This window comes from Mustelus asterias, chromosome 26, assembly GCF_964213995.1.
Source record: "Mustelus asterias chromosome 26, sMusAst1.hap1.1, whole genome shotgun sequence".
Classification (NCBI taxonomy): Eukaryota; Metazoa; Chordata; class Chondrichthyes; order Carcharhiniformes; family Triakidae; genus Mustelus; species Mustelus asterias.
This window is the reverse complement of record NC_135826.1, coordinates 22,827,609-22,853,508: the sequence shown is the minus strand read 5'-3', so window position 1 is coordinate 22,853,508 and position 25,900 is coordinate 22,827,609. Positions and strand designations below refer to the sequence as shown.

The 25,900-nt window shown below is 40.6% G+C and overlaps 1 protein-coding gene across 1 annotated transcript in view; it reads left to right on the top strand.

The window, feature by feature from the left end:
• The window catches only part of polrmt (polymerase (RNA) mitochondrial (DNA directed)), a 102,331-nt gene that overhangs the window by 59,537 nt on the left and 16,894 nt on the right, over positions 1-25,900 (top strand). Inside the window, exons 15-16 of the mRNA XM_078198260.1 lie at positions 2,660-2,773; positions 20,864-20,916. Of these exons, the coding sequence (XP_078054386.1) occupies positions 2,660-2,773; positions 20,864-20,916 (167 nt within the window). The remainder of the gene's footprint in view (positions 1-2,659; positions 2,774-20,863; positions 20,917-25,900) is intronic.

Here is a 25,900-nt window from a genome sequence, read left to right as displayed (position 1 = left end):
GCCCAAGAAAATCTTAAATAAAAGCTTTTGGTCTGCGTTGCCAGTTTCTTAGTGAAAAATCAGAAAATATTCTGAAATAGATTTAAACTGTCTAACAAGAAAAATATAACATTTAAGTGTATGTCATCCAAGGTAAAAGCTGCCTGCACAACATTTGGATATAAATTAATGTAACACTTATATTGAGATTCATAACCTCCTTTGATGTTGGAGCGTCCATAAATAATGTGTTTTAGTTATACAACACTGGATTTATGGTTGTTTTAAAATCACCACAAATACGAACTCAGCCATCTGATTTCATGACCAGTATGATGGGGGTAGCCCAGTCACTCATTCCAACAGGCTTTAACACATCAATTTAAGAAGTCGTACTCATCCCATCCTGGTCGCCAGTTTCCTTTTTGCAATGCGCTAACAATATTAGGGTTGTGGGTTTTAAACAAGAAGAAAAAAATATGGTTTGCACATGTAGATTTATAATAACAACAAGGTTTATTCTAAGAGCTTTTGCCTGAAGGGGTAGACAATGAAACTAAACAGGACCCTGTAAAACATCCGAATGAGATCACCATCAAATCATGTGACCGGCTCTTAAAGCAAACATACAACCACTTAAATATGTAACAAACTCTTTAAAGTATTGCTGAGTCCCTTTTTGGTCCGTTAATTAATACCTGACAATTATGCCCAAGTTCTTTAACTCAGATTATGATCCTGTAATTTGAAGGTACAATAAATATATTGAGCTTAGCATATTTATCTAACTCTTTAACTAAACAAAATGATAAAATAAGCAAGGTTCTCACCAAACTCTGTTGCTTTTGATGTCAGACAGGCTTCAGCTACCATTTAAGTTGGAAGCCTGCCATTCATTTACTGCTGACTTGGTAAGGCATTGGCAGTTAATTCACCTCAGTTCAGGGATCAACTGGCTCATCTCCACACTTATCAGTGCATTTTCAACCTAATCCATTTGCAACAAAAACATTTTTAACAATTTTATTGTGTGACATAAACAGTAACTTCCCCAAGAAAAAATTTTTTTTAAGCTTGTAGCTGGATGGACATATGAGTCAAAACGGCACTTTAATTGTAATGAAAATGTTACATAATTCTGCTTCAGAATAGCTGGTGTCAAAATTATTTATGATAAAGGACAAGGTGGATAATGTGAAACCCCAAGATGCTGTATTTTCAATGGTTAAGATCAAAATTGCAGTTTTAAAATAATGTAAACAAATTAGGCTTGCAATTCCCAATCCTGGATTTTTGCTCCCAGGTTGGGAGTACAGAGATGGGACATTTTCCCTGGCTCAGCCAACCTGACCCAAGAAAAAGAGGCCTGGAAGGCCGGATTTTATTCCGGCAGAGTGACTGGGCTGAATTAAAATTCGAGCCAACCACCTCTGGGACAAGTGTAGCAGCTGCCAGATGTGGAGGCAGCCTTGTCAGACAGCCTGCCTCTGTGCTCTGGCACTTTGTTGAAATTATTAAGAAAGTGATTAAGATTTTTAAAAATCCCTCATCTCTTAGCTACCCATGCACTCCCCATACTCCATTCATTGAATTATAGAATCCCTACAATGCAGAAGGAGGCCATTTGGCCCATCAAGTCTGCACTCACTCTCCGACAGAGCATTTTAGCAGATCCTATCCCCATAACCCCACATATTTACCCCACTAATCCCCCTAATCTATACATCTTGGGACACTAAGGGGCAATTTAGCGTGGCCAATCCATCGAATCTGCACGTTTTTGGAATGTGGGAGGAAACCGGCGTACCCGGGGGAAGCCTGCTCCGACCAGGTCTACCTGACACCCTTTGGGTTTGAGACCTCATCAAAATCACATGAGTGGAGGCAGCTTCTGATTTATATAGGCAGCTGTTTCGGTGAACCACGGAATGTGCAATTTAGAAAAAGGCAGAAGCCAGGTTTGTGTGTGGGACTTCCAGTTTCTAATTTCTTCCAGCATTTTTGCACAGATGGGAGAACCTCTCCATCTACACGAAAATTCAGGCCTCAGTTTTTGTACCTAACTTTAAGAACAAGATAGTCTATTACACGTCCAGAAATTCAGTCTTGCTCCTTCACCTACATTTACTTTAAATGCCTCTAACAACGTTTCATACTAAAATTAAAATCACCAATACTTAAGCAATTCAATTCCAGACTCTACTTGCAGAACCTCAACAAAAATATATTTGCTTATCATTCGTTTTAATTCAGGAAAACTGGTATGCCATTTTCCTGTCTTTGTGGAACCTGCCGTTTTTGTATTGGGAATCCAGACAACTTACTTTTTCCTATATCACTGCAGCAAGTTATTTCTATGATTGAGAAAATCATGATTCATTAATAGTTATAAATGGATTCTGCTGTTTTAAAATGCAAATGGTAAGGATTTCAGATCTCTCCACTCTTGAGCTGTACTTATGGCTCCACGATCACACTGATGAGCAAAAATGCATATTGAAATGCCTACGGTTGTGCAAATAATATATTATTACTTCAGGCATTCCAACTGATTTACATCTTAATTATTTCATAATTGGGGGCCACTTGCATTTCTGTTTCAAAGTTATATCAATAATCATGCCTGCAGTGAATTGTTGCTTCCACCATATGTTCACCTGAAATATTTTTTATCTCCTAGGACTGGTTGACAGAAAGTGCGCGACTAATTTCAAAATCAGGAAGCTCGGTGGAGTGGATCACACCACTGGGACTACCAATTGTGCAACCTTACCACAGGACCAGGAATACACTAGTAAGTATTGTACAATGTATTATACTTTGATGCAAAGCACTGTACAGTAATGTACTTGTATATCTGATAAACTGATCTGCCATTCAATTGGATCATAGCTGTTCTTTATCTCAACCCCATTTACCTGCCTTAGAATTGTATTCCTTCTTACCCTTAACAAAAATCTATCTCAATGTTGACAGTTTAAATTGGCCTAGCTTCAACAGCTTTTTGAGAGGGAGCATTCTAGATTTTCACACCTTTTGAGTGAACAAGCACTTCCTGATATCACTCCTGAACGTTTAGATATTGCCCTAATGTTAAGGTTATATTTCCTTTTTCTGGGCTCCAGCTCCTGTGAAATAACATCTCTCTATCAATCCAGTTGAATATTTCATTATCTTAATCACCTGAATTGGATCACCTCTTAATTTTTAAAATCCAGTGGAATGCAAGCCAATTCTGTTGAACTTCTCCTCACACTTTAACCCTTTTAACCTCTCAGATAAGGGTGCTGATATAAAGCAAATTTCAATTTTATTGGCAGATTAATAGCACTCAACTTTGAAGTTGGCCTGCTATTCTCCAATCCTCAAAATAGTCTCTAATTACAGTAACATCACAGGTTCTGCTGCTGTTTCAACAACTTCAAAGGTGTTCTGATGTTTCGAAGTTTTCAAAATGTTTTCCCATTTTCAAACTACAGTAGACAATTCTACATTGCTACTTTTAACACTGAACATATGAAATAAGTGCAGGAGAAGACCACTTGAACCTACTGTGCCATTCAGTCAGATCATGCTTAGTTTTTACCTCAATTCCACCTTCCCACACTATCCCCATGTTGTAGGGAAATATCCCTTACCAGTGCAGAATAGAAGTTGAGTCGCAAATCAAGGTTCAAAGCGTGTCTTTATTGTACAATTACTAGGATTCTAGGGAGACCCCCGTAGCCAGCTCAGAAACAGTGGCTTGGCCACGTTGATCTCAATTAAATCACATCAGCTCTGGATCTTTATAGGGATCCAAAATTCGCGCGGGAACATTTGATTATGCCTTTTTTTACACAATGTATAAAGTGGTCTGTCAGTTTCAAAAGTCCCTAGGAAGTTTCATGGATTAGCATTTGTATGGTGTGTGTTCGTGTTAATGGGATTACTTGGTCCTGCCCCGGTGTCTAAATGCGTTTCCCATTACCATCTCTATGTGTCCTCTTATTTGAATTGATCCTATTGTTCCGTGTCTGTGTTTCCTGCTTGTGAGATTGAGTGTTAATGTCATCCTGTCCTGTTGGGTGTCTGGGGTATTTCATTCTTAACCTTTTATCCTTATCTCTTAGTTTATCAGATTTTTATGTCTGCCTTGGCCAGTTTAAAATGCAGCTGCGCGCTGTTGCTAGGCAGATTAGGGATCTTCCGTAGTTTCTGAAATTCGTGAGTCTCTCAGCTGTGCAGGGGGGGACCCGATCGAATATCCATCCGGGGGTGCCCCTCTGCATTGTTGGCCCGTTATGAGTGGTGCCAATTAGTCCAATATGTAAATATGTTTGATGATACAAATATGGTTTTCTGGAAAATTTCCTCCTTCACCCATAACCCATAATTCTCGTGGTACACAAAAATCTATCAACCTATCTTAAGTAACTCGATGGCAAAGCATCCACAGCTCACTCAGGTTGGGAACCTTTTGAAAGAACAAATTTCACCTCATTGTAGTCTTAAATGGTCAACCCCTTATCAATCCCTAGTTTCCCCAGCTAGAGGAAATATTTTCTCATCATCTACCCTGTCAAGCCCCTTAAGAATCCTAATTGGATTGCCTACCATTCTTAACTACAGATATAAGCCTAATCTACCTAATTTCTTCTCGCAGGGCAATACCGACACACATCTTGTTTCATGACCAATTAAAGACTGACATTCAGCTAGGTATATGTTTGTTTTTAAACTGATGAATCAGATGGATTCAGTCATTAAAAAGTTTTAAATACATTTGAAATTTAATGGTTATTAGGCCCAAATTGTATTGGCATCTCTGATGTACTTTGTTTTAAGGAAACGTGCTTCTGAACTTAATAGTTTCAACAAAAGAAGAATTTCTCTTGCACAACATCGTCATTCTGTGAACACAGTATGTGGCTGTTCTCAGTGGGAAGATAATTTCGTTTACACACAGATTACTTGTCTTCAATGGCTTGGACTTAATTTTAGGATTACATTGCAATCGTAATTTAACTAGCGAAGCGCAGCTGGTCTCAGACACGATTTTAATATTTGCAAGGTGTGCCATTTAGAGACTGATATTTTTCCAATGTGCCACAGCTGAACTATCAGCAATTCTCAAAAATTGCTAACAATTGTCCGGAATCATCATCTCTGAAAATCTGGATCATTTAGAAATTTTCCCAGTCTACGATAAAATTTATTAATTGTAGACCAAGAAATTTTAACTGTAATCTTTCTGTCCTGGTGTATGATGCATTTTAGAGGGAAAAATAGCAGATTTAAACCACTAGGTTTTAATTCCACCACAATGTTGTGGAGAAGTTAATTTGCATTTTGCTGAGCGTTCAATTATAATTGCAAGTTGGAACATACAATATGTGATTTGACACTTGAAAATTGTATTTTTTTGTAAAGCCTTTGTGCTGTCACTTGAAGAGCACTAACTTATTTGTTTCTTTATCCATGTTGTTTGAGTAACTTAACATATCACAAACCAGAAATTAATCTTTTGGGATGGTGAGAAACTGCCACCGATACTATGAATGTATCTAAAATGCCATTCAAAATCTCAATAAGAGTCTTTAGTGTTTTGCGGCCAGGCATCCACGTAGATTTTGATCCTACTCAGCGCTTGTTGAGAAATAGGAGCTGCAAAATGTTTGTCAAGTGTATGAGTGCTGATTGTGATGGCATGAAGAGAAGTGTCTTTATACTGGACCCCACTTCTGCCAGGACCAAGTCCTGACATACTTTAACTTCTGCCTGAACAGCAGACACAGATAAGGCCTCACTTTAATGCCAAACAACTGTAATCAGTGCCAATATTACACTCCCATAATACTGCACTGAAGTGGCAGACTAGATTATGGGTCCTCTTATTGGGTTTCAACCTGCATCATTGGATTTATCCAACCTGATTAATATTCTCCAAGAATATTATGTATAGTTTATATGCCTGGACTTTTCATTAAAAGTAAATATTGGTAGAGTTTCCCCTCATCCTCAATTTTCTTTAGAAGGGAATGGTCTGTTAAAAATAGCAGTGTGCATTGGACCATGTATATTTAAACATAGGTTCAGATATTCTATCACCTCAAAAATGTAGCCAATATTAAATTTCCTTTTTTCAGATGCTGTTTGTAACATAATTATAATCTCTTATTGTTCATGATGCTGAATTTGTATTATCCAAAATTCTGCTCAAATCCTCGTGCTGACATGTAATAGCTACTTAAAGGAGAGGGAAAATGTGAGGTACTTTATAAAGTGCTTCCTTAAATGAACTAAATGGGTAAAACTGGATGATATCTTGGTTTTACTGTGCAATTTACTTGTCAGTGACACACACCTGCTGTTCCTGCTCTGCAAGACAGTAATATGCAACCCAAAATGGTTTCATTTCCATCTAAGCCAGCACTTCAAACTTGCCCGGAAGAGGTCAAAGTGGATGTACGAAAGCTGGAAAAGCGTGTCCATGTTAGGTACTGCTGCAATATTTATCTCATCGTCAGTTATTTATTTCATTTCTTAGAGAACACGCAAGTAATTACTCCACAATGAATACGTTATTTTGACAAATGTTATTGCTTTAAATATTCACCTTGTTTGAGCAAAAGTTTTGTTTTAAAGTACTGTTAAAATGAATTTAAAATGGGTGAATATAAAATTCAGGACCTAGTCAATGTTGCTGTTTACTCAGAGCTTTCAGGCTATACGGACAGTTAATTGCCACTCACTGGGAACATTTTATAAATGTTCAAAGTCTTTTGAGCATCTTATGCTGCAGTTTGCAGTTTTACAGCGCACAGTACATACGGATGCAGATGTATACTCGCACAATTTTGTTTGTTGCAAGTCAAAGGATGGACCGTTTTGTAAATGGTCCATCTATAGAACAGACTTCCAAGGTAGATGTGGAAGCAGCTAGTATTGATTCCATCAAATGCAAATTGGAGAAAGTTATTTCAGAAAATAACATTTTGGGATGTCATGGGAGTAAGCTGAGACATGACATGGTAAGCCTGAGACATGATGTGGAAGCAGAACATGCTTGGCAGGGCTTTGGATCTATGGAATCACGGACAGTTATAACACAAATGACAGCCATTCAGCCTATCATGTATGTGTTGGTTGTTAAAGCAGTTGTACTTAGTCCCACATTCTCACTTAACGTTTGACGCCCTGTAAGTTTCTTATCCTTAAGAACTTGTTCAAATCACTTTTAAATCATTTATGGAGTTAGCTTCTACCTGCTTTTCAGGTAAAGCATTCCTCTGTAGGGGGAAAAAGATCCTCATCTTCCCTCTAAATCGTTTGTCAATGATTTTATATCTGTGACCTGTATTTATTGATCCACTTGCCAGAGAAAAAAGGATGTATTTACTCTATCAAAACCTCTCATCATCTTGAAAACCTCTTCCGGTGACCTCTTCACCTTTGCTGTTCCAAGGAGACTTTTCCAATTTCTTCTTATAACTGATGTCCATCACCCATGGTATTGCCCAACTGGGAACTAACCAATGATTGATAAAAGTTCTATCATGATCTCTTTGCTTTTTTTGCAATTCAATTCCTCTATGTATAAGCCCAAGCAACCTTCAAATCACCTTATTATCCTGTCATGCCACTTTTAAGGACGCATGTGTGTGTGTATATATACACTTTTCAAAATTGTGCCATTTATAGTATGTGGAAACAGAAAATGCAGTAAATACTCAGCAGGTCAGACAACATCAGTAAAGATAAACAAAATTAATGTTTCAGGTTGATGACCTACAGACAGAACTATTTATAGGATGCTGTCTTCCCATATTAGTCTTTCCAGTGTGCATCCCTGCACAATTGCCCACATTGAATTCATCTGCCATGCAGCGATCCAGTTCACTATCCTGTCAACTTCACGATGAAACTTGTCACTATGTTCGTCATTGTCTTCCAATTTGCCTCATTTCATATTATCTGCAAACTTTATAATGTTTCTCCCTTTGCCATATTCTAGGCCAATTATAAAAGTAGAAAAGTGTAATGGACCCAAAACTGATCCTTGGGAAATGTTACTGCAAACCACATCCCAGTCTGAAAAATATTCATCCACTTCCACTCTTTGCTTCCTGTCGCTAAGCGAATTTCACATCCACTTTCCTCTTAACTCCGTGATTTTCCATTATCTTATCTTTTGTGACATTTTGCCAAAAGATTTCTAAAAGTCCTTGTGTGTAATATTTCATTTACTATCTTTTCAATGAGCTCATCAAAGAATTCAGTCAAATTAGTTGGGTACGATATGCCTTTAACAACTCCATGCAGGCTGTTGTTGATTAACCCATACCTTTCCAAATGAAAGTCCTTTATAATGGTTTCCGATAACTTCCACACCACTGAGTTATGGTTTACTGGCCTGTGGTTTCCACTTTCTTGAATAGTGGTATAAATACTCAATCCTTGGATTGAGGATTGAGAAATTGTGACAGTTTCACCTGCTATTTCTATTGTTGCTTTATTCTGTAACCTAGAACACATTTTGTCTGGACCAGGTGGCTTGCCAACTTTCAGGAATGCCAATCGTTTTAGCACCTCTCTATTCATTACTATCCTGTCTCTAATTCTTTAGTGTGGCTTTTGCTACCAAATAAACCTGTTGGACTTTAACCTGGTGTTGTTAAACTTCTTACTCTAATTCTTTCTCCAATGATTTCCAAAGCACTCCCGCCTGTTGGATTTTTATCAAGGCATTTCTGGGACTGCTGTAAATCAATTAATAGAGAATGAATGCTATGATTGTCAAATACAAATTGTTTTATCAAGTGAATACTAGGATGGGCTAAGGCAAACTAGATGGACCTTGATATTTTTTCATCTTTAATTCCTATTTATTGTCCTGTAATACATGATATATAAATAAGTAAAATAATGTTAATGCCTTTTCCCAGTAGATTTAAAGGTAGAAATGCCAAGGACCTGCTAAGTGGAACTATGTATACCTTGCAGTGTTCCTTTTGAGGCTACAATTTTAAGTAGTTTTAAGGACAGAAAGTTGATTCTCCAGATGCTGAACTGTTCTTTGAAGAGTGCTGTCAGAAACATGTTGTATGGCTAGTTAGATGCTAATTGTTGTTGCTCAGGATTTTTGTCCTTTTTAAGAGGAAAATTAAAACTTTGTTTTAAAAGATGCAATTTATATATATATATATATTATATATATATATATATATATTCATTACTTTGTGGCTGGCAAAACCAGTATTTATTGACCATTCCTAATTGCCCTGAACTGGTGGTGGTGAGCTGCATTCTTGAACTGCTACAGTGCATGTAATATCAGAACACCCAAAATGTTGTTAGGAAGGTTGTTTGTCCCAGTGACAGTGAAGGAATCGTGATACAGGTCCAAGTCAGAATTGTGTGTGATGTGAAGGGGAGGGCAGAAGGTGGTGTTCCCAAACCTCGGCTGCTCCTATTCCTCTAGGTGGTAGAGGTCATGGGTTTAACAGATGCTGTCACAGGAGCTTTGGAGAGTTAGGGCAGCACATCGGTAGATCTTGCACACTGCTGTCACAGTTCACCAGTGATAGAGAGAATGATTTGTGGATTGATATCAATCAGGTGGGCTGCTTTGTCTTGGATGGTGCCAAGCTTCTTGAGTGTTGTCGGAGCTACAGTTTTTGGGGCAAGTGTAGAGTATTCCAGCACACCCCCAGCTTATGCCTTGTAGATCATGGACAGGAGAGTCAGGCGGTGAGATACTCGCTACAGAATTCCCAGCTTCTGCCATACTCTTGTGGCCACAGTTAAGTTTCTGGTAAATGGTAACTCTCATGATAGTGATGATGGGGATTCAACAATGGTAAAGCTGTTGAATGTCATGGGGAGATGGTTAGATTCTCTCTCAGTGGATATGGGCATAGAGTTATAGAGGTTTACAGCATGGAAACAGGCCCTTCGGCCTAACTTATCCATGCTGCCCTTTTTTTTAAACCCCTAAGCTAATCCCAATTGCCCGCATTTGGCCTATATCCCACTATACCCATCTTATCCATGTAACTATCTAAATACTTTTTAAAAGACAAAATTGTACCCACCTCTACCACTACCTCTGGCAGCTTGTTCCAAACACTCACCACCCTCTGTGTGAAAAAATTGTCCCTCTGGGCACTTTTGTATCTCTCCCCTCTCACCTTAAACCTATGCCCTCTAGTTTTAGACTGCCCTACTTTTGGGAAAAGATATTAACTATCTAGCTGATCTGTGCCCCTCATTATTTTGTAGACTTCTTTCAGATCACCCCTCAGCCTCCTACGTTCCAGAGAAAAAAGTCCCAGTCTATCCAGCCTCACCTTATAACCCAAACCATCAAGTCCCGGTAACATCCTCGTAAATCTTTTCTGCACTCTTTCTAGTTTAATAATATCCTTTCTATAATAGGGTGACCAAAACTGCACACAGTATTCCAAGTGTGACCTTACCAATGTCTTGTACAACTTCAACAAGACGTCCCAACTCCTGTATTCAATGTTCTGACCAATGAAACCAAGCATGCCGAATACCTTCTTCACCAGTCTGTCCACCTGTGACGCCACTTTCAAGGAGCTATGAACATGTACCCCTAAATCTCTTTGTTCTGTAACTCTCCCCAACGCCCTACCATTAACTGAGTAAGTCCTGCCCTGGTTCAATCTACCAAAATGCATCACCTCGCATTTGTCTAAATTAAACTCCATCTGCCATTCATCAGCCCACTGGCCCAATTGATCAAGATTCCGTTGCAATCGGAGATAACTTTCTTCACTGTCCACTATGCCACCAATCTTGGTGTCTTCTGCAAACTTATCATGCATCCTATATTCTCATCCAAATATTAATATAAATGACAAATAACAGTGGACCCAGCACTGATCCCTGAGGCACACTGCTAGACACAGGCCTCCAGTTTGAAAAACAACCCTTTACAACCACCCTCTGGCTTCTGTCAAGAACAGTAAGAGACTTCTTACTGTGCTTACCCCAGTCCAATGCCGGCATCTCCACATCATGACTACTTCTGTCAAGAAGCCAATTTTGTATCCATTTAGATACCTCACCCTGGATCCCGTGAGATTTAACCTTATGCAACAACCTACTGTGTGATATCTTGTCAAAGGCCTTGCTAAAATCCATGTAGACAACATCAACTGCCCCGCCCCATTGCCTAGCATTTGTGTGACGTGAATGTTATGAGCCACTTATTTACCCAAGCTTGAATTTTGTTGCAGATATGGACTCTTTCAGGATTTGATGAGTTGTAAATGGTACTGAACACACTGCAATTATCAGCATATATCCCCACTTCAGACCTTCTGATAGAGAGAAGGTCATAGATGAAGCAACTGAAGGTGGTTGGGCCTAACCAAAGAACTCCTGTAGTGATGTCTTCGGGCTGAGATGATTAGCCTCCAACAACTACACCAATCTTCCTAAAACCTGGACCTGTCTGGTCTGTACGGTTCTGTTTATAATGACAGTATCTTCCTGATCCATACAGATTAGACAAGCCCAGGCTCATTTCTTGGTCTATGAAGAGGAAAAGTGGCTAATATTTCCACCTCTGATTATAATAGAAATTATTTTTTTCTGTCAATTAAGGACAGATTCTAATCTGGCTGTGATTTTCTTTTCTCCGTGGTGATATAGTAAAGTTTATTTATTAGTCACAAGTAAGGCTTACATTAACACTGCAACAAAGCTACTATAGCCTACCAACACACTGGCTGGACTCATAAATCAGATACAGTTTGTTCAGATAAAGTACTCAGTATCTCTGGAATCAAGTGATGAATGCAAGTAGGAGTGGACATTCAGTCCACCTTACCTCATCAGTCAAAAAGAAAACCTACAGTTTTTCTCCCATCCCCCAATCATATCCTACAGCCTCTTAAACTGTTTGAGATTTTGAGCTGCACTCTTCAACCTGATAGTTTGCTCAGTACCAGTTAGTCAGTATGTTGTCAATTTGGTTGGAACTGCTAAGACTGACCAAAATACATCAGCATTACCTGGAATTTTTTTGGCGGGATATATTTGTTAGCTTTCCTTGCTCTTCCCTTGGTAATGTATTTTAAGCATACAAATGTTGCATGCAGTTTTGTTTTATCTAATCTGCATCACCTTACCTAGACAATTTAATGAATGCTGACTAGATTTCAAGGACATACAGATGTGAAGGATGGAGATGTAGTGAGTTCACAAGGGCAAGGACTGAGAATACTTTGAATGGGAAAGCAGTCACCAGTCTAGCTTTCACAAAGCTGGAGGTGACATGATTAATCAATAAGTGTGCAGTATCTGAGAGCAGCTGAAAGTGTATATTTTCATCCTCCTGCATAAAGAAGCCATGTTCAGAATGACCACAGTATTGTGTGGCAAAATATGAACAGAAAAATTAAAATCACAACTATTCGAACATACTCCTTTGTACTGAGCTCTCCCACCTCTGTTTTATATTACAAGTTGCTCATATGTACACAAAAGTCTTGTGTCTCTTGCATATCCCTCTCTGACCCTGTTAAGGCTCTAGTCTATTGTTACATAAGCCCAGGTTTTTCTCTTCAACAGTGAAATGAAGGAACAGCAGTCACTGCTCATCACACTAATGGCAACCTATGCAGCTTTTGCCCAATTCTCAGTGTAGTTTTCCTCTAATCCATTGCCTAATCCAGCACAGCGCCCTCTATAAGGGGATCTCTTACCTTCAGATAAACAGGTTAAAGACTCCTACTGAGACATGCAGAATCTAAACCATGGAGTATCAGTTGTATTTAATTTGTGAACAGAAAGTAAAATAAGGATTGGCAAAGATAGATGGAATAATGAAAACAACATAAGAGACAGACAAAACATTAATAAAAAAGTATTTTTTTAAAATTCCACCGCAGTTACCTTCTGAAGCAATGACACTCTATATCTATAAAATTGAGATTTTAATGCCAGAGAGGTTGTTTGGCTATGCAGATATGTCAGTATAGAGCAGATTGGCCAAATGGCCTCCTTCTGGGTCATAAATGCCTTTATAAACTATCACTTATCATACTATTTAAAACTCACTCCTGGATAGACCAGACCTGTCTTTTCCTGATATAGTGGAGAGTAGGCATGTTGGCAAGTACCCCAGGTTCACATTCTTACAGTGATATCAGTGCCGAGTCAAGCATCAAAGACTGTTATGATGCACCCTTTGTAAGTTATTGTCTCCATCAAGAAATAAGCGTGTTAGAGTTGTTCCAATTTATTTTTCCACCATGCTGATTTTAAATACTGTTATATATTTATATACATGGATACTTAAAACAGGCTCTATAATTTTAATGTTGATTGGTGTCAACATCCACACAAATAGTTTGTGGTAGGTTGCAAGTCCAATATGTGGTGATTTGTTTTGAGTGGAACGATTGTTGACATTTAACATTCCAATTGTACTGCTATTGTTTGTGGGCTGCTGTAAGCGACATTTATAATTTCTAAAGTAGGAAAAGGATATAAACACATTGATTTTAATCAATACGGTTCTCAGCAGTTACTTGCTCAAGAGCCACAGCTGGGTGAGTGGTCCTTGAACAGAGCACAGAGTAATTATATGTCAACAGTGACACCATTGGTTGGTTAGTTATCAGTAATGTATTTCTATGAGCACTGGAAGTTGCACAGGTGTTATCTGCGCAGTGAAATCTGTAAATTATGGACACCTAAGAGACTGATGTCAATTATCTTTTTTTGCTGGTATCCTTCATAGAATCCCAACAGTGTAAAAGGAGGCCATTCAGCCCACCGAGCCTGCACTGACAACAATCCCACCCAGGCCCTATCCCCATAACCCCACATATTTACCCTGCTAATCCCCCTGACAGTAAGGGTCAATTTAGCATGGCCAATCAACTAATCTGCATGTCTTTTGGATTGAGAGAGGAAATTGGAACACCCAAAGGAAACCCACACAGACACTGGGAATTATTTTCAGAATGGTCATTATGTGTATCGTCAAAGGTTTTGTCAACAACCTTGAAGAACCGGCTGAAATTATGATCAGCACCCAGGCGCCTACAACAATGCTATGAATCCCCTCTCATACACCAGTGTTCAGGTCTGTTAATCTCAGTTTGCAGTCTAAATTCCTGTTTCATTCAAGACTCCTCTCTGTTGGATCAGACTCCAACATCAGTAATAAACAGCATTATCAGTTACACTAACCAGCATTAGGGTAGGACAATAAAGGGCAGGATTATGATGGTAGTTTGGATTGTTATATTGAAGCTTACAAAAGCATGTATTAGACTGGGCAAGGAACAGCCAAGAAGGAAAACGCAACTGGTTAAGGTATGTACAACTGTGAAATTGTAACATTCTGGTTTTGCAGTGAGTCTGCAGGAAAGCTGACTACCAGTTGGGAGAGACATAGGCTAGGATTTTTCAGATGGCAGAGTTTCACCTCCCATTGTCCGAGGAGTCGACAGTGAACACATCGCTGCTGATACTAGCTCCCTTTAAACCATCGGCTAGAGGAGGGATTTCCACCCCTCACTCAGCAGGATGCCCCACTTCAGAGAGCCACCAGCTAATCTGATTAGCTGATAGTTCTACAGTCCTAGCAGTGCCAGAAGTTGTAGCACAGAGGACTGGGATTACAAACAGCTCCCAGATTCTAAATCCTGGGTGTCCAGGACCAGTTAAGTTTTAGGGGTCTCAGGGCAGTGGGCTGCTGTGGTTGCCAGTGTTGCTGGAGAGGCCCTGGGGGAGGAAGGATCGTAGTTGGCCAGACCTTTTGAGCAAAGTGCCCAATGTTAAAAGGAGGCCATTGATGTGGTGTTATTTAAACAGTAACTAAAGCAGTATTCAGTCTTGGAGATGGAGCACTTTATTTGCCACCCTTAGGACTCTAAATAGAGCTTCCTAGGCTGCAGAAGGTGTTTCTTACACACAATGCACTAACCTGCATGCACTGACCTCATGAAAATGATGATCCCAATTAGATTTGGTGACATAAAGGAATCAAGCTGTAATGACTTGCTACAAATCCCTGAACTTTCCAAATACAACTGCTTTTCAACTGTCTATGCCCTGTTTTAAACTGTAGAAGTTTTAAAGACAAAGCCAAAATTTATTAGAGTCACAAGTCAGCTTACATTACCACTGCAATAAAATTACTGTGAAAATCCCCCTAGTCGCCACACTCCGACGTCTGTTTGGGGACACTGAGGAAGAATTTGGCATGGCCAATGCACCTAACCAGCACATCTTTTGGACTGTGGGAGGAAACCGGAGCACCCTGGAGGAAACCCACGCAGACATGGGGAGAATATGCAGACTCTGCACAGACAGTGACCCAAGTTGGGAATCGAACCCGGGTCCCTGGCACTGAGGCAGCAGTGCTAAACACTGTGCCTTGTTGATGGGTGTATTGAAGGCTGTCCAGAGTAGTAATTTACAAGTGTCCGTGGTTTCAGACTGTCTTGTGTATGTTTTACTGTGTAAGTTATTGGGTGTTTCAAAAGTATCTTTTTCTATGGGTGCATGATTAAACAGGTTTCAAATTTTTAAAATTTTGTTTTATTATTGGTGACATTCTTGGTGGATAGAATAACCAGGAGCTAACAGTGTTGCAAAATGCATAGCTGGGGCATTTTGCAAGGTTTCAGCTCACATTCTAATGACTGATGCTAGGTTTTTGGCATTACTCCATCACGACATTGTATAATTATCCAATCTTCTTTTGTTGACAGGAAGTTAGCATCTCAGTTCATTGCACAGGTTCAAGCCATTTACACTGACATGTTCTGGAGGCCCTAATCCTGCAAACAGTTTAAATCCAGTATTTCACATGCTGTTTGGTAACGTGTTCAGGAACATTCATTGGCAGTCATCTTATTGCACTGATACATCGAGTCAAAAGCCTGCTATATACAGGAAATCCTTACCTGCAGAAAATTACTTGCACAAGAATTTCTGTTACAGAAATGGTAATCTAAGAAGCTGCTGAACGATATAAGTAACTATTAACCATATTGGTTGTTTGAAGCAGAGGATGACACAGGGCTGCATAGAGAGACCGGGGCAATGGGATTTGTTTTGAAATGCTGTAATACAGACATGGTACCTGAACAGCATCCTTCTTATTGTATGTTTCTGTGAAGTAGAGTTACGGAAAGCAAATGTTCTCATTCAGGCAAACAGAATTAGAGCTGTAATTTTGAACCTTTTGAGCTCTGTACAAATTGTACAGCTGAGGTTTTGTCAAGGATTAGATGAAAAGACAGTTAACAAATATTGCACAGCACTGTCTGTAATTGTCTTAACGTACAACTTAAAAATATCTAATACTTTAGAATTTTAAAACAAAACAATGGAATAACATTTAACTGAAAATCTCACCAAGTGCTTTACCGTGTATGAATTTCAACATAACATGAAAACCTATGCAATATTGCTATGAAAATGTGGCCAAATGGGTTGGACTGTGCAATGATTAATTGCTGCTTGAACATTGTTCTTAGTCACCGAAGAGAGCAACAAAATACTTGAGGGTTGCACTGTTTTGACATTGCCATCAGAATTTGATATGAAATCAACTGATGACCTATTTTAAAATAAAGCCTTTATTTACATTTGAAATTTAAGAACATCTATTTTAAGAATATGACTAATTGTAAGAACACTCTCTTGAAGGTGACTCCTCTTAAGTGGAATAGGCTAGAATAAATATAAAAAATTGACTCGATAACTGGAATGACTGCACCAATGCCGACTAACCTTCTTAGATTTTTGACACTGTATTTCAGAAACAAATATTGTGAAGTGATGAGACATTTTGGCAATCAAGCGCAAGTCTGTCATTGTAAATACATGAGGGATAATGTATGTTTGAGAAATGTTTGAGTGAAGTCAATGGAAAAACCTGTCTTGCCCGCAGCAATTTGGATACAACATAGAAGAATTCAAATGTGCACCACTAATGGAAACCATTTAGTTTTTCATCTACTCAGTCCCTCAACTCCACTCCCACCTCCCAATTTTGTTTTTTTTCTTCTAAAAACATTGACTTACTTAGCTATGGTTCTTCTCCAGCACTTCACCCAAATGGCCATTCATTATGAGACCAGACAGTCAGTGCTGCTGAGCTCTTCATAAATGCCAGACATCACAGCCAAATCCTATCCATTCGGGTATAAAAGCAAATTACTGTGGTTGCTGGAATCTGAAATAAAAACAGAAGATGCTGGAAAATCTCAGCAGGTCTGACAGCATCTGTGGAGAGAGAACAGAGCTAATGTTTCTTATCTGGGTGACCCTTCGTCAAAGCTCTGACGAATAGTCATCCAGACTCAACATTAGCTCTAATCTTTCTCCACAGATGCTGTCAGATCTGCTGAAGTTTTCCAGTAGTTTTCATTTTCTGTTCCTAGCCATTCTTCACTGGGAATTCTTGTGCACATCTTTTCTGATGGCTGTCACTGTAGGGGTGAGAAATCTCTGTCGTTTGGTGGAATTCCGACTTTTGAATAATGAAATTCTGCCCTCTTAATTATTTTCTCATCATTGCCACCCCTTGGCTGCTGTCACTTCCATAGTGACAAAAGCCAGGAGGAGAGAGCCTCAATCTTGAAAAGCCCCACCAGTAACAAGGCCAAGTGCAGAACTCAGGGGAGCCACCACAAGGCCTTGCATCAGCCTGGACCTGTCTGCATTCACATCCTCCCCGAAGTGTTGATCTGCTGCTGGCCTCTTGGTGAAACCTTGGGGATCAGCAGGCCCAGGGTGGAGGAGAGACGAGCAAAGTCCCAGTTTCTGTGGTTCATCAGGCCCGGGAGGTTAGATCAGTGGAGTTTGAGTTTCTATGGGAGTCCAAAGGCAGAGAGAGGAGGCAAGCTGGGAATATGGTCCGCTGAATGAGTGGAGGGAGGGACTGGGAGAGAAGAGGGACAGCTGTGTGAGTGAATGGGGGCAGGAGCTGTTGAATGTGTGTGGGGGAAGGGGATTGGAAATCGGGGCTATGGAAAGCGGGACAGCTGTGTGCGTAAATGGGGGCAGGAGCTGCTGAATGTGTGTGGGGGGGGAAGGGGATTGGAAATCGGGGCTACTGCCCGAGTGGGAGAAGGGATGGAAACAGGCAGTTGAGTGAGTGGGGATGGGGATTTGGTAAGACTGGCTCCTGAATGGGGTGAGTGGTGTTGAGATGGGCTGCTGAGTGAGTGGTAGAGGGGCATATGTGTGGGGTGTGAAATGTGGTGTACATGTAGGGTAGGTATGGGGGTTGTTGGGGTAGTAGAACTTCACTCAGTCTTCTGCCACCAGGAATGATTACAGGATCACCAGGATGGCACAAAGATTGGTGGAGTTGCTAATAATGCCGAGGATTGTCAGAGGATACAATAGGATATAGATAGATTGGAGACTTGGGCACAAAAATGGCAGGTGGAGTTTAATCCGGACAAATGCAAGGTGATGCATTTTGGCGGAGCAAATTTAAGTGGGAATTATACTGTAAATGGCAGAATCCTTCGGAACATTACGAGGGATCTGGATGTGCAGGTCCACAGTTCCCTAAAAATGGCAACATAGGTGGCCAAGGTGATTGAGAAGGCATATGGCACACTTGCTTTCATCGGCCAGGGCATTGAGTACAAAAGTTGGCAAATCATGTTACAGCTATATAAAACCTTGGTTGGGCTGCATTTGGAGTATTGCGTGCAGTTCTGGTCGCCACACTACCAGATGGGCATGGTGGCTTTGGAGAGAGTGCAAAGAAGGTTCACCATGATGTTGCCTGGTCTCGAGGGCGTTGGCTCTGAGTAAAGGTTGAATAAACTAGGATTGTTTTCACAGGAAAGACGGAGGCTGAGGGGAGACCTGATTTATTTATTATTAGTGTCACAAGTAGGCTTATACAATGAAGTTACTGTGAAAGTCCCCTCGTTGCCACACTTCACCTGTTCGGGTACACTGAGGGAAAATTTAGCATGGCCAACAAAGCACCTAACCAGCACGTCTTTCGGACGTGTGGGAGGAAACTAGAGCACCCGGAGGAAACCCATGCAGACACGAGAAGAATGTGCAGACTCCACACAGACAGTGACCCAAGCCACGAATCAAACCCGGATTCCTGGAGCTGTGAGGTAGCAGTGCTAACCACTGTGCCACCATGCTGCCCCTACCATGCCGCCCTCATGGATAGAGGTCTACAAAATTATGAGAGGCGTAGACAGGGTGGATAGTCAGAGGCTTTTTTCCCAGGGTAGAGGTGTCAATTACAAAGGGGCATAGGTTCAAGGTGAGCGGGGGAAGGTTTAAGAGAGATGTGCAGGGGATGTTTTTCACGCAGAGTGGTGGGTGCCTGGAACATGTTGCCAGAGGAAGTGGAGGAGGCACATTAGCAATATTTAAGATGCATCTGGATGGGTACATGAATAGGGAGAGAATAGAAGGGTACAGACCGAGAAAGGGCAGAAGGTTTTTTTTGGTTTAGCTAGGGCATCATGATCAGCACAGGCTTGGAAGGCCGATGGACCTATTCCTGCGCTGTACTTTTCTTTGTTCTTTCTTAGAATATGGGGAGCTTGGCAGAAACTTACATGAGTGCATAAAATAATAACATGTTGAGAAAGTACTTTAAAACACAGGTTTTCACATTTATATGTTGTGTATTTCATGTGATAGGTGAACTTTATATATTGAATGTTACTGTGCTGTTTTATTATTGCTTTGTTTCTAGGATCACCTTAATTTTCAAGGTTATTTTTTATATCTTCGTTCATGGGCTGAGGGCATCGCCAGCAAGCCTAGCATTTGTTTCCAATTCCTAATTGCTATTGAGAAGATGATAAGTTATATTGGGGTCACATTGGAAAATAGTTTGTAAAACGGTGTCATAGTCCTTTGCTTTGCTTCTTCACAGTCATCGAGTCATACAGCGCAGAAAAGGCCTTTCGGTCCATCGAGCCTGCACCCCCAATAATGTACATAATCCAGCAAGGATGCGTTTACATTTACTAACTGCATTGAATGCAGAAATGCTGAGATCATTTTGATGATTTGATAGGAAATACATTGGTCCACAGTGTTGATGGGAATAGAAGGTAAACAAAAGGGAGAACTAATTCTCAGAAGATCTAAGTCTTAGGAACTCTCCTCCCTGGAGAGCAGCAAAGGCAGGGCGATTGAATATTTTTTAAGGCAGCGGTAGATAGATTCCTTCCTAACAAGGGAATCTAAGGTTATCAGGGGTAGGGGGAATGTGGAATTGAGGCTACCATCAGATCAACCATGATCTAACTGAATGGCGCTCCTAATTTGAATGTTCGTAATGCTTCTATTAAAGTTTAATAATTCCACCTATAAAGCATTTTAATTTCACTGCAGAACATAATGCTATAATTACATAATTCCTTGTCACAAAAAAAAGACTTGGCTTTGGCCACCCCTATCACTGTCGCTCGATAATAGTTGGGAATTCAAACTTAAACTTAAAACTATCTAGCCCAGCCACATCTGAACTATTGCTGTGGATGAAGTCACTACCTCAGCAGATATCAAGAATCAAACCTAAAATGTTCCATTCTTTATGGCTTTGTGATACACCGGCCTAATATACAATTCAACACATGTGTGATGCAGACCAATTTGTCACATACTGGTTTAGGTTCTGAGTTGCATGTGAAAATACAAAATTGCAGATTTGGTTCCATGAGGCTTATCAACTCATTAAACACAATAGTCTTTGACAGTATTTTAAATGCAAACATATGTTAATTGAATATATAAAACATTTAAATTCCAATTAATGAAATGTAATTGTTATATCTTGAAATTATCATTACTTTTGTTAAAAACCACAATAGTGAAACTTTATTTAATGATTCTTTTACAGCTTAGAAGCAATCTTCAGAATTTGAATTTGCAAATAAGTCATGATGCAACCCAGTGAGTATTTCATATATTGTCTTTAAAATAGTCATTGTAATGTTGTTATATAAATGAGAGATCTTCTGTTTAGCTAAGCTTAAATCAGAAGCTGAGGCTAATCTCATAGCACACTAAATTGCACTGTCCCGTGCCAACATTGCAGCAGTTAGTACTGCTTACTCTAGATGAGCTGAAATTAAATTATTTATAATTTTTATCTGTTTTAGAAATAGGAGTCAAAGTGTTTAATACTGTAGACAAATGAAACGCCCATTAATTTTGCCAAGTATATCAGTGTTTTGTGATAATGATCAAAGGGATGGGGGCGGGATCTATTCATTCAAAACCAACTACCCAACTTGTTAACAAATGACCAATAATGTAGCAATGTATATAATTTTCAGTTTGCCCTTCCAGTCGTATAGTAGATGTCATAATAGTTTTGTGATATCTCAGCTTTCATTCCAAGGACTTTTACTTAATGCCAATAGAATTATTTAGACAATACTGACAACTTTTTATAGCCATTCTATTTTAAATGAAATGCTAGCTTCTTTCCACTAGCTCGTTGCTTTAGTTGGCACAACTCGTTTTAATGTGAGACACAGATATCCTCAATGTATGATTTGATAAGCTATTAAGAGTTGCTGAAGACCTCCAATAACAACAACAATAATGTATGTCGTGCTTTTGATGTCATGAAACATCCAAGAAGCTTCACAGGAGCATTATAAAGGAAGTGTGACACTGAACCATGAGATATTAGGTCAGAGTTCAGTAAAGAGGAAGGGGACTAACCATGACTCGGTTAGTCACCTTCGCGGCACAGTGGCCAGCACTGCTGCCTCACAGTGCCAGGGACCTGGATTCAATTCCCGGCTTGGGTCACTGTCTGTGTGGAGTCTGCACGTTCTCCCCGTGTCTGCATGGATTTCTTCCGGTTGCTCCGGTTTCCTCCCACAGTCCAAAGATGTGTGGGTTCGGTTGATTGGACATTCTAAAATTGCCCCTTCGTGCCCTGAGATACATAGGTTAGAGAGATTAGCGGGGACAGAGATAGTCAAAATGTGCACGTTAGGTGGATTGGCCATGCTAAATTGCACTTTAGTGTCAGGGGAACTAGCAGGGTAAATGGATGGAGTTATGGAGATAAGGCCTGGATGGGATTGTGGTTGGTGCAGCCTCGATGGGCCGAATGGCCTCCTTCTGCGCTGTAGGATTCTATCATTCTATGATTCTCTGATTTTTAAAGGAATTAATACATTAAACAATTTTAGTAATTATACCTATGTTAAAGAGTAAAATGTTGATTTCTCTTCCGCAAATTCATATCTTGTCCTTTTCATAATGATCTTCAACAAAATTCTGAACAAACCTTAGCTGCAAAAGGTTAACTAAGCTTAGATTACCACATGCTTGTAGCTCACACCACATTGTAGGTATGATAGAACGTTGCCGTGTGGCAGTGAATTGAAACTTCAAATTCTTGTCTCTTTCTGTCGGCATTTTGAATTGATGTCTTCCTTCTGGTCAAGTTTTAGATCATTTTGGCTGAAGCAGAATTATGCCAGAATAATTAGGTATACCGTGCCAAAGCCATTCTCTGTCATTCAGATTCTGCAGGCATCTCCTGCTCTCACTAACCGTACTGTCCTGGAGCCTTAACAGCGAAATTTTATCATTTTAGCAATGTGACATCTCTGTTAGATTGCTGCAGCTTAATGTTCTTATACGTTTTGAATTTTCAACAAAGTAATTTGTAAAAATGACACAATATGACAGCACAAGGTTAAACCTGAGTAATTATTCTAAATTATTGCTGTTGTTATTTCTTTGTCAAAAGAAAGGTGAGAATCAAGCAATTTAAGGCATTTGCTGTATCCTCATGTCATTCTGCGGTCAATGTCTCTGGTTTAGCTGCTCCCTGACTCCCAGTTAAGCAAGTGAAACAATGATTTCACATACTACTTTGACCTCAAATTTGACTTTCAATCTTACTCAGACTGGTGGGGGAAAGAATTCTGTCTTCTGGCAGTAAAGGCACAAAACATCCCTTAGTTGACTGCAAATTGGGAATAATCGCGGTGAGAGTTGATAGGATCATTGTTGTATGCAACTGAAAAATTCACGCCCCTGAATTTCCTTTTTTTAATCAAAGCTGCCAGTGGTGTTCATTGAACTTTCCATTTTCATGACTAGCAGAAGCAGTAGCATAGGGGTATTGTCGTTGGACTGGTAATGCTCGGAGAACCCAGGTTCGAATCTCACCACAGCAACTGGTGGAATTTGAATTCATTAAAAAATCTGGAATTAAAAATCTATGTAAGTCCATGAAATCATTGTCGATTGTTGTAAAAAATCCATCTGGTTTACTGACGTCCTTTAGGGAAAGAAATCTGCTCTAGGCACCGGAATCGACAATGGCAAACCCAGACTGTGCAAAGCCCTCTTTACTGTGCCAGAATTGGGAGAGCTGTCTCACAGCCGAGTCAAGCACAGTCATACCGATGGAACTATACCTTACAAAGTCCCAGACAGCACCATCACCCTCCCTGGGTATGTTCTGTCCTACCAGCAGAAGTATACAGTCGGGAGGGATTTGCCCTGTAACCCTCAATATCGACTCTGGACCCCATGAAGTCTCGTGAATCAGATCAAATATGGGCCAGGAAACCGATCCCCTCAGCTCATGAATCAGTAGTCCTCCAAGTTGAACATCACTTGGAGGAAGCGCTGAGGGTGGCAAGGGCACAGAATGTACTCTGGCTGGGGGATTTCAATGTCCATCACCAAGAGTGGCTTGGTAGTACCATAATGATCCGGCTGGTCGAGTCCTTAAAAGCAGAGTTGCTAGACTGGGTCTGCTGCAAGTGGTGCAGAAACCAACAAGAGGGGGAAAACATAATTGACCTCATCCTCACCAGCCAACCTATCGCAGATGCACCTGTCCATGACAGGAGTGAACACTCCACAGTGGAGACCAAGCCCCATCTTCACATTGAGGAAACCTTCCAATGTGTTGTGTGGCACTACCATGCCAAAAGGGATAGATTTCAAACAGGTCTTGCAACTAAGGCTGGGCAACCAAGATGTATACCATGGGCCATCAACAGCAGCAGAAATCTACTCGACCACAATCTGTAATCTCGTGGGCCAGCATATCCCAACTCCACCATTCCGACTCAGGTTCAGTGGCAGCTGTGTGTACCATCTACAAGTTGCACTCAGAAACTTAGCAAAGCTCCTTAGACATCACCTTCCAAACCCTCTACTGTCTCGAAGGACAAGGGCAGCAGAGATGTGGGAGCACAACCACCTGGAAGTTCCCCTCCAAGCCACTCACCATCCTGACATTGAAATATGTCACCATTCCTCCATGTTCCTAGGTCAAAATCCTGGAACTCCTTCTCTAACAGCACTGTGGGTGCATATGCACCACATACTCTGGTTCAAGAAGGCAGTTCACCACCATTTCCTCAAAGGCAGTTAGGTTCTGGACACTGAATGCTGGCCTAGCCAATGAAGCCCATATCCCTTGAACGAATAAAAACGTTTTTGTGAAATAGCTTTTTTGTCAATTAATTTTACAGATGTGGACATTGCTGACTAGGCCAGCATTTATTGCCTATCCCTAGTTACCCTTCAGAAGGTAGTGGTGAGCAGCCTCCTTAAACCGTTGCAATCCTTGAAGTGAAGTCTTACAAATAGTGCTGTTAGAGAGGGAATTCAAGAATTTTGACTCGGCGACAGTGAAGGAATGGCAATATATTTCCAAGTCAGGATGGTGATAGACTTGAAGGGGAGCCTCCAAGTGGTGGTGTTCCCATGCTGCTCTTGTCGTTCTAGATGATGGTAGTCGTGGGTTTGAAAGGTGCTGCCTAAGGAGCCTTGGTGAGTTCTTGCAGTGCATCTTGTAGATGGTATACACGGTTGCCCGAGTTCGTTGGTAATGGAGGGATTGAATGTGTGTGAAAGGGGTAGCAAGTGGGCTGCTTCGTCCTGGACGGTGTCGAACCTCTTGAGTGTGGTTGAAGCTGCATTCATCCAGACGAGTTTCCATTGCACTCTTGACTTGTGCCATGTCGTTGAATGTCAAGGGGCAATAGTTAAATCCTCTCTTGTTGCGATGGTCATTGTGTGGCATGAATGTTACTTGCTACTTGTCAGCCTAAGCCTGACTATTGTCCTGATCTTTCTGGACATGAATGGCTTCGGTATCTGAGGAGTCACGAATGGTGCTGAACAGTATGAATCTGTGAATACCCCCACTTTTGACATTATGATGGAAGGAAGGTCATTGATGAAACAGCTGAAGGTAATTGGGCCTAGGTCACTACCCTGAGGAACTCCTGCAGCGATGTCCTGCAGCTGAGATGATTGACTTGCAACCACCACAACCATCTTCTTTTGTGCCAGATTTGACTCAAACCAATAGAAAGTTTTCCACTGGATTCCCATTGACTCCATTTTTGCTAGGTCTCCTTGATGTCATGGTGGTCAAATGTTGCCTTGATGTCAAGGGCAATCACTCTCACCTCACCTCTGGCATTCAGCACACCTCTGCAAATGCTGCAGTGTTATCTTTTGCACAGATATGCTAAACTCCTTCATCATTGAGGATGGGATTATTTGTGGAGCTTCAATGGAGATATATCTATGGCGGGCAGGTTGGTGAGGATGAGGTCAAGAATGTTTTTTCCTCTTGTTTGTTCCCACACCATCTGCCACAGTCCCAGTCTAGCAGTTGTGTCCATTAGGATCCAGCCAACTAAGTCTGTGATGGTACTACCGAACCATTCTTGGTGATGATCATTAAAGTCCTGGTGGCACAGTGGTTAGCACTGCTGCCTCACCGTGCCAGGGACCCAGGTTCAATTCCAGCCTCGGGTCACTATCTGTGTGGAGTTTGCACATTCTCCCCGTGTCTGCGTGAGTTTCCTCCGGGTGTTCCGATTTCATCCCACAGTCCAAAGATGTGCGGGTTGGGTTGATTGGCCATTCT